Source organism: Melozone crissalis, unplaced genomic scaffold (genome assembly GCF_028551555.1).
Source record: "Melozone crissalis strain CALT ecotype California unplaced genomic scaffold, PUWL_Pcris_2 ptg000008l_1, whole genome shotgun sequence".
NCBI lineage: Eukaryota > Metazoa > Chordata > Aves > Passeriformes > Passerellidae > Melozone > Melozone crissalis.
The window spans coordinates 926,507-939,756 of record NW_026535786.1 but is presented as its reverse complement, the minus strand read 5'-3'; the positions used below and the strand labels follow the sequence as shown (position 1 = coordinate 939,756).

The 13,250-nt window shown below is 36.8% G+C and overlaps 1 protein-coding gene across 6 annotated transcripts in view; it reads left to right on the top strand.

The window, feature by feature from the left end:
• The window catches only part of CNTN5 (contactin 5), a 608,827-nt gene that overhangs the window by 546,322 nt on the left and 49,255 nt on the right, over window positions 1–13,250 (top strand). For all 6 annotated transcript variants that reach the window (XM_054269695.1, XM_054269698.1, XM_054269699.1 and 3 more), the window contains one exon: window positions 12,864–12,984. In XM_054269695.1, coding sequence (XP_054125670.1) covers window positions 12,864–12,984 — 121 coding nt within the window. The remainder of the gene's footprint in view (window positions 1–12,863; window positions 12,985–13,250) is intronic.

The following is a 13,250-nucleotide window of genomic DNA, read 5'->3' as shown; positions in this document are numbered from 1 at the left end:
GAGCTGGGGCTGTTCAGCCTGGAGAAAAGGAGACTCAGGGGGGACCTTATCACTCTCTACAACTCCCTGAAGGGTGGCTGTGGTGAGCTGGGGGTCGGTCTCTTTCTCCGGGCAACAGCAGACAGAACAAGAGGACACAGTCTCAAGCTGCGCCAAGGGAGATGCAAGCTAGAATTAATTAGGAAGTATTTTACAGAAAGAGTGGTCAAATACTGGAATCATCCACCCAGGGAGGTGGTGGAGTCATCATCCCTCGAAGAGTTAAAAAAAGACTGGATGTGGCACTTGGTGCCATGATCTAGTTGAAGTGTTAGAACATGGGTTGGACTCGATGATCTTACAGGTCTCTTCCAGCCTAGGATTTCTGTGATTCTGTGATTCTGTGACTATATTTACTAACTTCCCTGCACGAGGTACTTCCTAACCATGTAACCATTATTTAAGTCAATATGAATCATATGGACAAAAATATGCAAAACAATTTAAAATATTGCTACTTGAGTCAAAAAGAGATTCATGTGATCAAATGGTATGCTAAAGAATTTCAAACCTGTCTCATGTAAAATGATTTTAACATTTCTTAGTAGAAAGAAGTCTTTTAGTGTGAACAAGCTTGGAAATGGAATCTACAGTAATTTAACTGAATCTTGCAACTAATGAAATGTAAATCAAATGTCCATGCTATGTTAACAGAGAAAAATTAAGTTCATAAAGGTCAGGAAATTATAAAACTTAATGTATCTCATTTGAGTACAATGTAGCAAAGTTAACTTTGCATTAAAAACCTTGTCAGCTGCAATCAATTTATTCTTCGGCTTGCCTATATGGAAATCATACTCTTTATGGAAGCCATATCTTCTTGGTGAGGGAGTTCATGTTTTTAAAATTTGGGTTTACTTCAATAAAACTTTTAATTGAACAACATTAGCTAGGTATATTTGAGTGGGAATGTTCTTAGCATAGTTATTTTCATCTGAGGAATATAACACTCAAAACAACACTATTTATTTAAGAAGGAAAACTTTCACTCCTCTTTAACTTCAAGATCATTCTTTGATTCCAGAAAAAACCCTATTATTACAATTTAACTTCAAGTCATTCCCAAAAAATTGGAGTCTAAAACATGCTACATGATTTTTTTGTTGTATTTCAGCATCTCTCTTCAAGGGAAATTTTTAATCACTGGGAAAAATCCACAGGCTAGGAAATTTTCAAAGTAATTTCATATCTCATGTCAAAATAAAGCTAATTTAATATAATTTAGCATATGAAAAAATAGGATTTTGTAGATCTTTCAAAGAATTCCTCATTAACTTCATTTCTACAAGAAAAAACCCTCAAATTGATAGAAATAAGGCTTATTCAAACCCATGAAAGACAACATCCTATTTTCATCCAAATCTCATTGAAATTACTGATTGCTTTAACTGTCCTGACATGATTAAAACTTGGCCAAAACTTGATAGATTTAACCAACTATTTGGGTTTATGACCTCCTCCTAACCGTGCTGCTAGAGTGTTACTGCTACTTTACTAAGTGGAAATAGTGCTACTCACAGAATAAGCTGGGTTGGAAGGGGCACACAAGGATCATCGAGTCCAGCTCCTGGCCCTGCACAGGACACCCCAAGAGTCACACCACGTGCCTGAGAGTGTTGTTCAAGTGTTGTTCGCTTCTTGAACTCTGTCAGGCTCTGACACAACCTCAGGCCATTGCCTTGGGTCTTGTCAAAAATGTGAAGAGATCTTCACCTGTCCCTTCTGCTCCCCCTCATAAGGAAGTAGATGGCACCTTGGTCTCGCCTCAGGCTCCTCCAGGCTGAACAAGTCCCTTAAAAAGTGGTGGCTAAAATATCTTGATTTTGGCATTGTCCCGAAATGAAACTGGAACAGTTGAGAGACACAAATCTTGAAAGTGATAATAAAAACTGTGGTAATACAGGAATTTTTTGGTGCGTTTTGACACATATCCCATACCTATTCATTTGTGGAATGTTGTCAATTGCATCTCATTATCATTTCTGTTAACGACATGAGAATGAGAAATTAATCAAAAGGTTAAAATTTGTTTCTTTACTTCACTAAAATCTAAAGCATGACCAGGTGCTTGGAACAAAGGAAGAAAAAACTCCTTTTTTGCTGTCATGTAATCTCCTTTAACCTATCCAGTTTCAAAGCTGAGATACACAATGAGTTAAAGCCATAGGTTTATGAATGGAGAAAAGAGGAACTTGAAGTCAGATAGAGTTCTATCTATATCCCCTATATTGCTCTTCTGAATGAAACACTTCAACATTGCATGAGTTGATCCTGAACAAAATGTTTTTTAATGGAGTACATTAAAGAAAAATAATATCTTTTGTGTGCATGAAGTCACAGAATTCCAAGTCCATTTTTTCTCCATACACTGATACTTCATCAGATAAAAATATTTTCAGGCTTGCCTGCAGTTTGATTATTTGTTTTAAAGCCTGACAAATTAAATATTATTTAAATGGCTTTTTCTAATAATAAAACCACTGTAAACTTCTCATCACTGGTTGCAGTTCTCATACTTTCACTGTGGCAGACCCAAGTATTAAGTATGATGAGTATCTTGATGCTTAATGCAGTATTGTAAAAGCTATCACCAAAGTAACACCTATTTGGGCTGCAGATAAATTTTTACTTACTAAAATTGCGTGATCCCTAGCAATTACAATGAAAAAGAAAATTTTCTCTTACTAATAATATTAATATTTTTTGTTTGAAATAACATCAGTAGCTTTTGTACCAGAAAAAAAAGCTGTTACAATTTTTCATATCAAGAAGTAATTTTTCATACAAACCGAAGGTATTTTTGCTGTTCTCTACTGAGCTATCAGTGATTTAGTGCCCATACCAATTTAAGTACTTCAGGGACTTTCCTGGCAAATAGATAAGTGTGATGAGGATGTCAAGTTGTGCATGAAGTAAATATTAAGGACAATGGACCAGCCGATTTCCACTGCAGATAGAAGTCTAGGGAAAGAAAACATCCCAAATGATGTGTTTGTGTAACTTCACAGTACATTTGGTGGAAGAAAATAATGCCAAGGGTTATATAAAACCAGAATCCTCCAGCATTGGTAAACTCTTGTTTTGTCTAGCAAAATACTTGATAACACTTTAGGTTCTATGAGGAATAATCTGTGTAATAGAAAAAATTTTGCATAGAAGTCTGAATTTCAAAAATTTTCTTGTAGCAACGCAGTATGCAGTGAACTCATAAAGTACAGACTTGCTTGTTTTTATTAGGATAACTTTGATTTTCTGTCCCTTGTGCCAAATGTAGAAGTCCTAGTCAAAATTCTATTCAAAATCTTTTCTTCTAAAATCTCTACTGACCATAATTTTCTCTTAGACATATCCCTTTTTCATCTAAAAATATCTGATTTTTTATGCAGATTTTCATCCAACTGTCATAATTCCAGCTCTGTGCGTGAAGGTTGATACTATTTTTATAGCAGCCAAACAAAATGATTTACTGTAGTTATCCACAGACTGGTAAGCAGCAGCATTGCTCTTAATGTCCCTCACCTTGACTTTTCAGACTCAGGAAAGTGATTTGGTCTGAATATGTTCTTGGTCTTTGATCTTAGCTGAAACTGCCACCAGGGGAAGCAAGAAGTACAACTTGTCATGTTATATTTTACAATGGTTATTTGTTCACATGGAAGTGACTGGAAATCTACTGTTTTACTTCAAAAAGGACAGTAGATATGGATTGGACAATGCATTTTATTCCTGCCTGGTACTGGAGACTCCAATTTGATAACCTAGAATTTTGGACAATGCATAAATTTACATCTTTCCTTGTATTTTCAAGTCACTCTCTAATTTCTTCTAGTACTTTTATCATATTCAAGAAATTAGGATTAAAATTTCCTAAGCATTTCTAAATAGAAAGAGGCAAGTTCTACACTACATGAAATCAATTAAAACAGCAGGCTGTTAATAATAATGTCTTTCCTCTTCATTGGATGTAAACCCAAACAAGGTTAATTAAACTGGGATTTTACAGAACACTCTGACTGCCCCCCCACATGAGGGAAACAGCAATAGTTGTCAGAAGCCTTGCAGAAGACAACAAGCTCGTTGCACAGTGAATTTCTGTTCAGGGTAAAGCTGCCATATCAGCGTCATTGCTACCAATTTGTTTCACTGTCTGTTGCAATCCTCTCCTGCTGATGGAAGAGGCTGAACACAGCCATTACTGTCAACTCTAATCTCTAGATATTTCAGCCCTGGGCTCATTACCAGGTTATGCCCACTTGTCATGCTACAGCAGTTACCTATTTGAGCAATCTGGAGCAGTTTAAACAAAAAAAAAAAATTAAATCTTGTTTCTTGGTAATAAATAGCTATTGTAAATTAGGTAGTGTACTAAATAAAATAAGGATATCTAGACTTTGAGTTCTATGACTGGTAACTGCAAACCAAAATCCAAGCACAAAGAAGACCACAGTGGAATACTGCATTTTACCATGTGTTTCTACCAGGACATAAACATTTCTAGTGAATAGATTGAATTTCTTTCATGCTGTGCTAGAAACAAACACTCCAAACTTTTCCTAGAATCAAAAAAGTGTGTAAATTGTTACATGCAAGTGCTTGTGGCTTTGACTGTTAATAGAGAGTAAGGGACAAAGATGATAAGCAACATCTGATCTCATTTAGCCTGGAGAAAAGGAAGCTGAGGAGGATCTCACTGCCCTCTTCAGCTACTTCAAAGGAGGGTCTAGTGAGGTGGGGATCAGTTCTCCTGTCCCAGGTAACATGTGACAGGCTGAGAGGATGTGACCAGGTTGCACCAGAGGAGATTTAGATTAGAGGTTATAAAATATTTCTTCACTGCTACTGGTCAGGCATTGGAACAGGCTGCCCAAGGAAGTGGTGATATCACTAATCCTGGAAATGTTCAACAGGAGTGTGGATGTGGCACTTGGGAATATGGTTTAAGGGTGAACACAGCAGTGCTGAGTTAACGGTGGGACTTGATGATTTTAGAGGTCTTTTCCAACCTTAGCAATTCTCTGAACTCTTCTATTTAATTTAATTTTAGACAGGGGAAGATAACCAAGAATTTTGGAAAATATGAGCCTCTTAACATTCTTGGCCAATTTCAATTAAAAAATGATTATAATAAGTAATGAAATAGAGTCAGATAATTTTTACTGATTTGTTCCATTGTGGTATTTTGTACCTTTCCTTGTTTACAAGAAGCATTCTAAAGCAAAAAACCTTGGGATAAATAAAAGACATTTCATGACAGTCCATTCCTCCCTCTGTTTACTTGGAGCTGATGGATCATTTAGCTGCTTGGCAGAGTGTTAATCTGGGCTATAACAGCAGAGTCGATTGTTTGAACAACTGATCGATATCAGCCCCTAAAGAAGCCTCCATTTAAAGCTCTGCTGGCTGTTTCACACTTGCAGCTCTGCAGCCTTTCTTCCCCAGCTGCTGTGGCAGTGCTTTCCAAAGCCTTCCTGGCAGTACTTCTCCATTTCAGTTCTTACACTCCCAATCTTTTGGTTTTATTCTTGAGGCCTTGCACCTGCAAACCTCTATTGTGTTGTTACAGAAAATCTCATGGGAAGAAGCTTTCACTGTCCTGAAGCTCGCCTCTACTTCTTGCCCCCTTTCTTTTTCTCTTGTTTAGTAAACCAAGACACAGCATGAAGCACAGTAGATAATGTTCACATAAATACTTCATAAATGTTATCCAACAATATACATACTAAGAATCTTAACAATCAATCACTGTGTAACAACTGCTCTTAATAAACATATTCCAATGAATACTTACAAATAGGAAGTGTAAGTAGGTTCCAAAGAAAATTATATAACACTAGGGGGAAAGAAAAAAAGAGCAAAACATAATCATCATTTTTATTGTCACCTACTGCACTTGAGGGAGCCTCAGAGATCTTTTTTTCCTTTTTTCTCATGGTAATAAAATTGCTAATACAGAACATGAATTTAGCTTCAGAATTGTAGTGGGCATCTCTGTTCCTGACGCTTGCCATTTCATATCCCATCTCTTTTCTCATTCCTTCCCATTCTCACAGGTTTTTCCATGTTTTTGTTAATCCCTTGATTTCACAAAACTACCCTAGTACAAGACAGACCGCCTGACAGCTGATATTCTTTTAACTTCATCTCTTTTTCTACCTTTATTCAATAAAATTTATCAAACTCATTTGCAGCAATTCAAGATGCACTTGAAATGCATTTGAAGCATTTCAAGTTTATTCAAATTCTCCCTCTCCACTCTCAGCACTCCATCACTCTCTGGCATCCACTCAAAGCCGCCAGTACTCACCAAAACAACTCTTTCCATAATTCTTGCCATGTATATGCAAACTGTTTGTATATACTGCCACTCAAAGAAAGAGGCTGCACTCCCCCCACATGATTCTAAAGGATTCACACACCTAAAGACATCCTTTGAACTTCTTATAGACAGGGGAAATGCAAGTTATGTTTTATCAGGTATGCCTGAGTCAATCTGCATCAGCCTGGATGCTGATATATTACCGTTATTATCCTGCCTCATACCATTGATCACAACAAAACTGATAACAATTATTTCATCTTCTTTGTTCCAAATGTGCCCATTTGATTAAAAACCAGAGATCAGAATATAGTTTCCCATTACCAATATATCAACTAAGAAATCTAGTCCTTCTCAGATTAAGTATTTGCAATTTTTAATCATCACAAGCAGTAGACAGATGTAGTTGATATGTTCAAACCTGAGAATTTGCATGAAATTATACTTAAATTTTCCTAAACAGAATTTGGACAGAATTTGGCTTGAAGACAACAATCCATCCTAATGTACATATAAATTGTCACCATTATTTAAAAGAACTTTATTGTATTGCTGGTCCTCACTTACTGTTGATGGTACAAAGGTAGCATTGCCATAACATTATTCTGTAAAATCATTTGTTTGCTTCAGATAAACTCACCAAAAAAAAATCCATTGCCATTCAAATATAGCAAAAATAAACTGTGAAATAATTTTTCAATTAAATCTAACTTAATTTCATTACTAAAGGCTATTTTTCTAAATGAAGTAATATATGAGTCAGGAATTCACCTAATCTGTATGTTATATGTAAAAACACCCATATATTTTAAATGATCATTTACATTGAAAAAGCTATCATTAACAACCCAGGTTATTCTTGTTTAGGATCAAACTCAGTCCTTTTTACTCGACACAGCATTGTTTTATTGCTCCTAATTTAAAGAGAATAGAATCTTTCTAGGCTTTTAGTACCTCACAAGCACTCTCTTCTGTATAAAATCCACTTTGTAGGAAAGCATCCTCACCTCTCACTGTCAAGAGATCTAGATGACAGTCAGCAAACCTGGATAAACCCCTGTAGTCATAGTAAAAAAGTGGCCCAAACTCCACTTTGGCTTTCATCATAAAAGTTTTCCTGCAATGGCAGTCAGTGCTTGCCTGTTCTTTTCTTCCCTTTGATTTAAGCTTTTGTTGAATCATGATCATTTGTAATGTTCTCATTACCCATTTTAGACACACTCTTCCCAGGCAAAGAGACAGTTTTCACCGCATGTTGTCCAGGCTGAGTTCACAGTGCTAGGCACTCCTCAAGCCCTTGCAGTGCAGAAGTTGAGAGCTGTGGGTCAACACATCATCTCTACCAACTACCCATTCCTATGAACTTCTTTGGCTTTTTGTCCCTCTTTCCAAGATAAATCAGAGCTACATTCAAAGAACTACAGTTGGAGTGCAGACGGGAAGTATGACAATGAATGTGGAAAATAGGCAGCATTAGAAGCAGATTAAATGAAAGCTGGTTTGATACAATGACAAAATAATGATATTTCATATAGATTTTCCACATATGATTCTGTATTTTAAGCATATGTCATACATGATGTAATAATCAACCCAAGTGTAATTCTTTCATGGAAGAGATAGGGAGAAGGGAACAAAAGACTTACTAGATGTTAAGAAAGTGCACTAGGGTGTAACTGTGAGCTCCATTTCAAATGCAGACAGATTAGAAATTGTGCAAAGTCTTCAAAAATTGATTAGAAATTGGAATTTGCAGAGTCTTCAGAAGAAAAGGTCGGATACACTGAATGGACCACCTTGGTTTAGAGATAAAAACTCAGCAAATGAATGGACAGATTAACAGAGAGGTTTCCTAGCAACTGGCTCAGGACAATGAACTCACTCTCACAGGAAGAATAAGTTTAATTCTCTTCATTTGAGGGAAGAAACACATGTAAAAGTTGTTTATTGCAAAGCAACTCACAACTGTTAAGATCTGGTTATTAAAATGAGAGAGATGTCTTTGCCCAAATTAAGGTGCAAACGAGACCATATGTCAAAGTCATTAGTATTGATTTTTATTTAACAGTAAATGTGAAGGAGAAAGGGGGAGAGAGAGAAAGAAATAGGAAAAGAGAATGGGAGCAGGGAAAGAAAGAGAATGACAGAGAGATATGGAATATGTCATCACTGCATGGATTCTCTTGATTCTCTTCTTCTGGTCTTCTCAGTGCTGAGCGTCCCAGTCTAGTCAAAGTGATTGTCACTGTCTTGAGCCATGAGGGCTGGGAGAAACACAAAATCCACTGGGTTTATATTTATTCAGGTTTAGGTGGGCATGCCCAAGTACCTCCCCTGGGGCAGGGAATTTTACACTGGATGATGTAATACTTTGAATCATGGGACACTTCATCAGTCTGATGCTTTATGACACATTCTAAGAATAAGACATCACAGCTGCCTCTTATATCAGTAAAACTGAGCCAATTATGGTCCACAAGAAGGGATGAATTCCTTCAGGCTGTGTGTGAATGTCGAGCCACGCTCTGGAAGGGAGTTTCCACAGCTAGCCAGTGCTGTAAGGACTTTGTCATGAAAAAAATTAGGACCCCAATTTGCAGAATCTGCCTCCTGTCAGCCTCTTTCCTTATCTTGTCCAACATGCAGCTGTAGCCTCTGGTGATGGTGTGCACACCTTCTGCACCTGGGCAGTTAAGTGATTGATTGGGCAATTAACTAGCATCAGTCCAGGCTCCCACAACAACCTCTTCCGATTTATGAGATGGAAAGAGAAAAAAAATCCACATGCAAGTTCCTCTCTGTGGGTACTGGAGATGGCTGAAGAAGTATTAATTCTCCAACAGAAAATTCTCTGATTTTTTTTTTTTTTGTTTGCTTGCTTGGGTTTTTTTTGTTTCTGCAAACCCCCCAAATATTAGGACAATGAGTGCAAAAGACAGATTCAATAATGTCATTACTATTGAGTGAAGAATGCATGTTATATGTTCTTGGAGCCTTTTTTAATTTGGGCAAGTATTTTCGCATCTAAAGCAAATGCAATTGCATCGATGGCACCAATATTTGAAAAAGCAATAGCTTCAAGCAATATGTACAAGTAATGTAGAGCTAATTAGATACATTGCAGACATGACTATGATCTCAGACAACATACCATGCTGAAGCAGACAGAGCCATAGCTTGACATATCATTCAGCATTGGACCTGCCCAGATCTAAATGAATAGGATGGTTGGGAGCATAAAATGAATGGTACAGTAATTTGTAGTCCTGGAGAGAAACATTAGTCATGACAGACAGGATTCTGAGCTCTATTATTATTTATTTGCCGCTTAATGAAGATCAGCAGTCTACAGCAGGTCTGTAGCTGATGCTGACCTTGAAGGTTACTTTTAGCTTTCCTGAAAATCAGTAAAAGTTGGTTGTTGAACTTATCAGTTTTGGTTTGCTCTCTTTTAAGTTTTAGCTTCAGTAAAATACGATCTACATTTCACACAGTAGAAGTTTGTACTGAGATTGAGGTGCTGATACTTGGTTAAGTGGATAATACATGATGCAACACCAAGGAATACAGATTTTTCTAATAAAACGCTACTTTGAAGTAACACACTCTTGCAAAATATTCCCTGTCAAGAAAGAGAATAAAATCAGTAAAATAAAAGGCAGCTTTTAAAAACATACACTTAATAGCATCAAAATTTAGACCTAGACAAAGAAATTTAAATATTTAAATGCCACTATCTTTGACTTTGAATAAAATTGAGACCACAAAGTTGCTGATACACCAGGCTGTCCTAAATCATGTTAGCCCACATGAGAGAGACCTTCCTACGTTGTTTGCATTCATATCACCCAGTTTTTGTCTTCCCCCAAGGGGAAGTGAGTATCTCTGCTTTGCTGAAGCATGACGTCTTTTTCCACTGACAGATGTCTAAAAATACGAGAAAGTTTCTGACCTTAGATATTTTTCTTAATGGAGTCTCTGCTGCATTCCCACTTAGTAGGTGTTTTTCTTAAACTGAATTGTAATTGTTCAAGTTTAAGTAGCAACTACAGGGACAAGATGCAGAATTTTTCTTGAGACATAGAAAGTCAGCACATAAGATTAACCTCCCCCAGACCTTTTTGTGGCCTACAGCCTCTCATTACAGAATAAACTAATCAACAAACAATTTCTCTTCCAAGACTTGGGAGAGTCTGTAAAATTTATGCATGCTCCAGAATAGCACTAATGCAGTATTTTTTTAGTCCCTGGTCAAACATATCTCCTACTTATCTAAATGGAAGCTGAAATGGATCATTGTTTTCTTTATTATGATCAAGAATCCAGTGTCTGAGCATATACCTATCTGTATTAAGCACAGTCAGTGTTTAATCTACTCACACACCCTCAAGAATGCTGGCTGTGCATCCTGTTATGTTATAATAAAGCATTTCATGGAGATCTATTGCACTGCACTGCTCTCCACTTACAGCAATGATTCTTTCAATTGATGCTTGTCTGCCCAATTACACAGGTGTGCAGATGAAATACATATATTTTTCCTGATAAAAATATTAGAATTTACACATTCATGAGCCCTCTGGAAGTTAGAGTGAAAGCCAAGGTTTTTACCAGCTCCTGAACAATGAAACCAGACAGTTGCTAGCCATTATGCTATTCCTCACATTTAACACTAAAATACACATTAGATGTAAATTACCCTCAATAGAGGACAAATGTGGACTGATTCTGGTCTTATCCTTAATGTAACTAAAGCTTTGTACCAAAATCACTAGTGATCTTGAGCAACCCATTTCAATAGCTAGTAAATACTACTGTTATGCACCTTAAAAAAAAATTATATCCTGAATTTGACTCCTGATAGGAATGTGTGCTCTTCTTTTGCATTTCGAGCTGTAGAGTACTGAGATATCCACTTCCCCTGCTGTGATTTCTCATATGCCAGAGCAAGAATATAAGAATTGCATTACGGCCTGACTGGTCTATCTTCCCTTCAGCAACATCATTACCTAGGCCACTTCAGAAGGCAAAACACTCCCATGGTAATCGTGCTCTTAGACCTACAGGGTTATTAAGCTATAGATCATGCCCACATTCACTTTGGCCTCAGAGGCAGCCTTAATGTCTCCACCTTCCGTTTCCTTCTTTGCATTTGAATATCCTTCGGTAAAGATTTTGCCTTGATGCTACATGGGATATTACAACAAGTTAGTTCAAAAAATGCAAATGAAGAGAAGATTGACTGAAGAAGTGTGCCAAGATGTGCTGCAAAGGAACTCTTCTGCCTAAAAAGAAAAAAACTACATTATAGAAGATTGGATCTTGAAATGAATCCTATTTCATCTTGTCATTAATGACCTTGGCATAAAAGAAAGAAGTATGCAAATGACGATTGTATGGTACAAATTGGACATCTTACCAATGCAGCAGATGATGAAAATAACAGATGGGAACAGACAAGAAATTCAATCCCATGAAAAACAAGGTCATGCATGTATGAATGACTGGTTTTAAAGAGGGAGTTCATAACTTGCTAATGAATAAGGATAAAGATCTGAATATGTCTACATGAGCACAGAATAGGTATAAGCCAAGAAACAAGCAAATATGAATCTAGGTGAATTCAGTGACAGATTTCCAACATAGCTAGTGAAGTAACAATACTTCCACCCCTAGTAAGATTTTATTTTGAATCCAGAGTACAATTCTATTCACTCATGATCAAAATGACTCAGAACCATTGAATGGGATAGAAACATATAGTTCAAGGAAAGACAGTCAGTGTTTGCTTGGTTGGCAAAGTAGGGCAAATCTGAGAAAGGAAATGCCTATACTCAATTAATGTTTCTTAAAGTGAACTTTGGGGAATTGTAATGACTGTTGGCAAAAATTCTAAAAAACAGAAATTTGAACTGGTTCTCTCTTTATATTCTCTATATATTTTCTGCACTTTTCAGCATTAAATACATACATGTTTCATCAGGAAGGATGAGAATCATGTAATATTTTCTTTCATATTTAGCATTAACTTCCTCTCTATTAATAAAAAAAATCAATAAATATTATCTTTCAAGGAATCTTAATTTTAGCACAGTAGCAAGACATATTCCAAATGTCACTGCATTACAGGAAAGAGGGAGAGGAAGAAAGTTCTTAATTTCTAAGAGGACTTTTTTTAATACTATGGATAGCATTCAAAATATTTCTGTTCATCTCCTTAATGAATTTCTTTGTGTTAGTTGCAATAATTTGCTTTGAACATGCAAATATAAGCAGTGTGCTTTAAGCAAAGTCAAAGTTATTAAAAACCTGAAATGCTCTTCTTTAATCCCTACTAATAATTGTATAAATGCACTGTTCTGATAATCCTCACAAGAGGGTATTAGGACATATACATTTTGTAAGATGAAAGATGCATTCAAGAGTTGACTGTGCAAAAAACACCCTTGTGAACTACCTTGAACACAGATTTACTGAGTTTTAAACTGGCACTTTATACCTGTTTCAGCAAGCGTCCTCTGCAGATTTAATGATCAGGAACATCCTCCTGATGCACGCTGGCAGATACGGTTGCAGGGTCCAGACCGCAGCGGACACCGTGTCGGATGAGACAGAGCTGCTTGTTAGGGGTGAGTATGCGTGTGGTTCTCCCCTGAAAATACAGTCACCACACACAGCTCTGCCAGGGACTTCTAAATAAGTGAGCTTCAGGGACGTCTCTGCTAGGCAATGGTCCTCAGATTTCATGTTATTGAAGCCATTTGTGATTAACCTGCTGTCTTTGAAAGGAGTTTCCACATAAACGGACCTGCAGACACTGAAGAGAGAAACAAAAGAAAGTGGGTTAATAGACAGTTTTAAGAGAGGAAACAGCACAAAAGGTATACCAGATTAG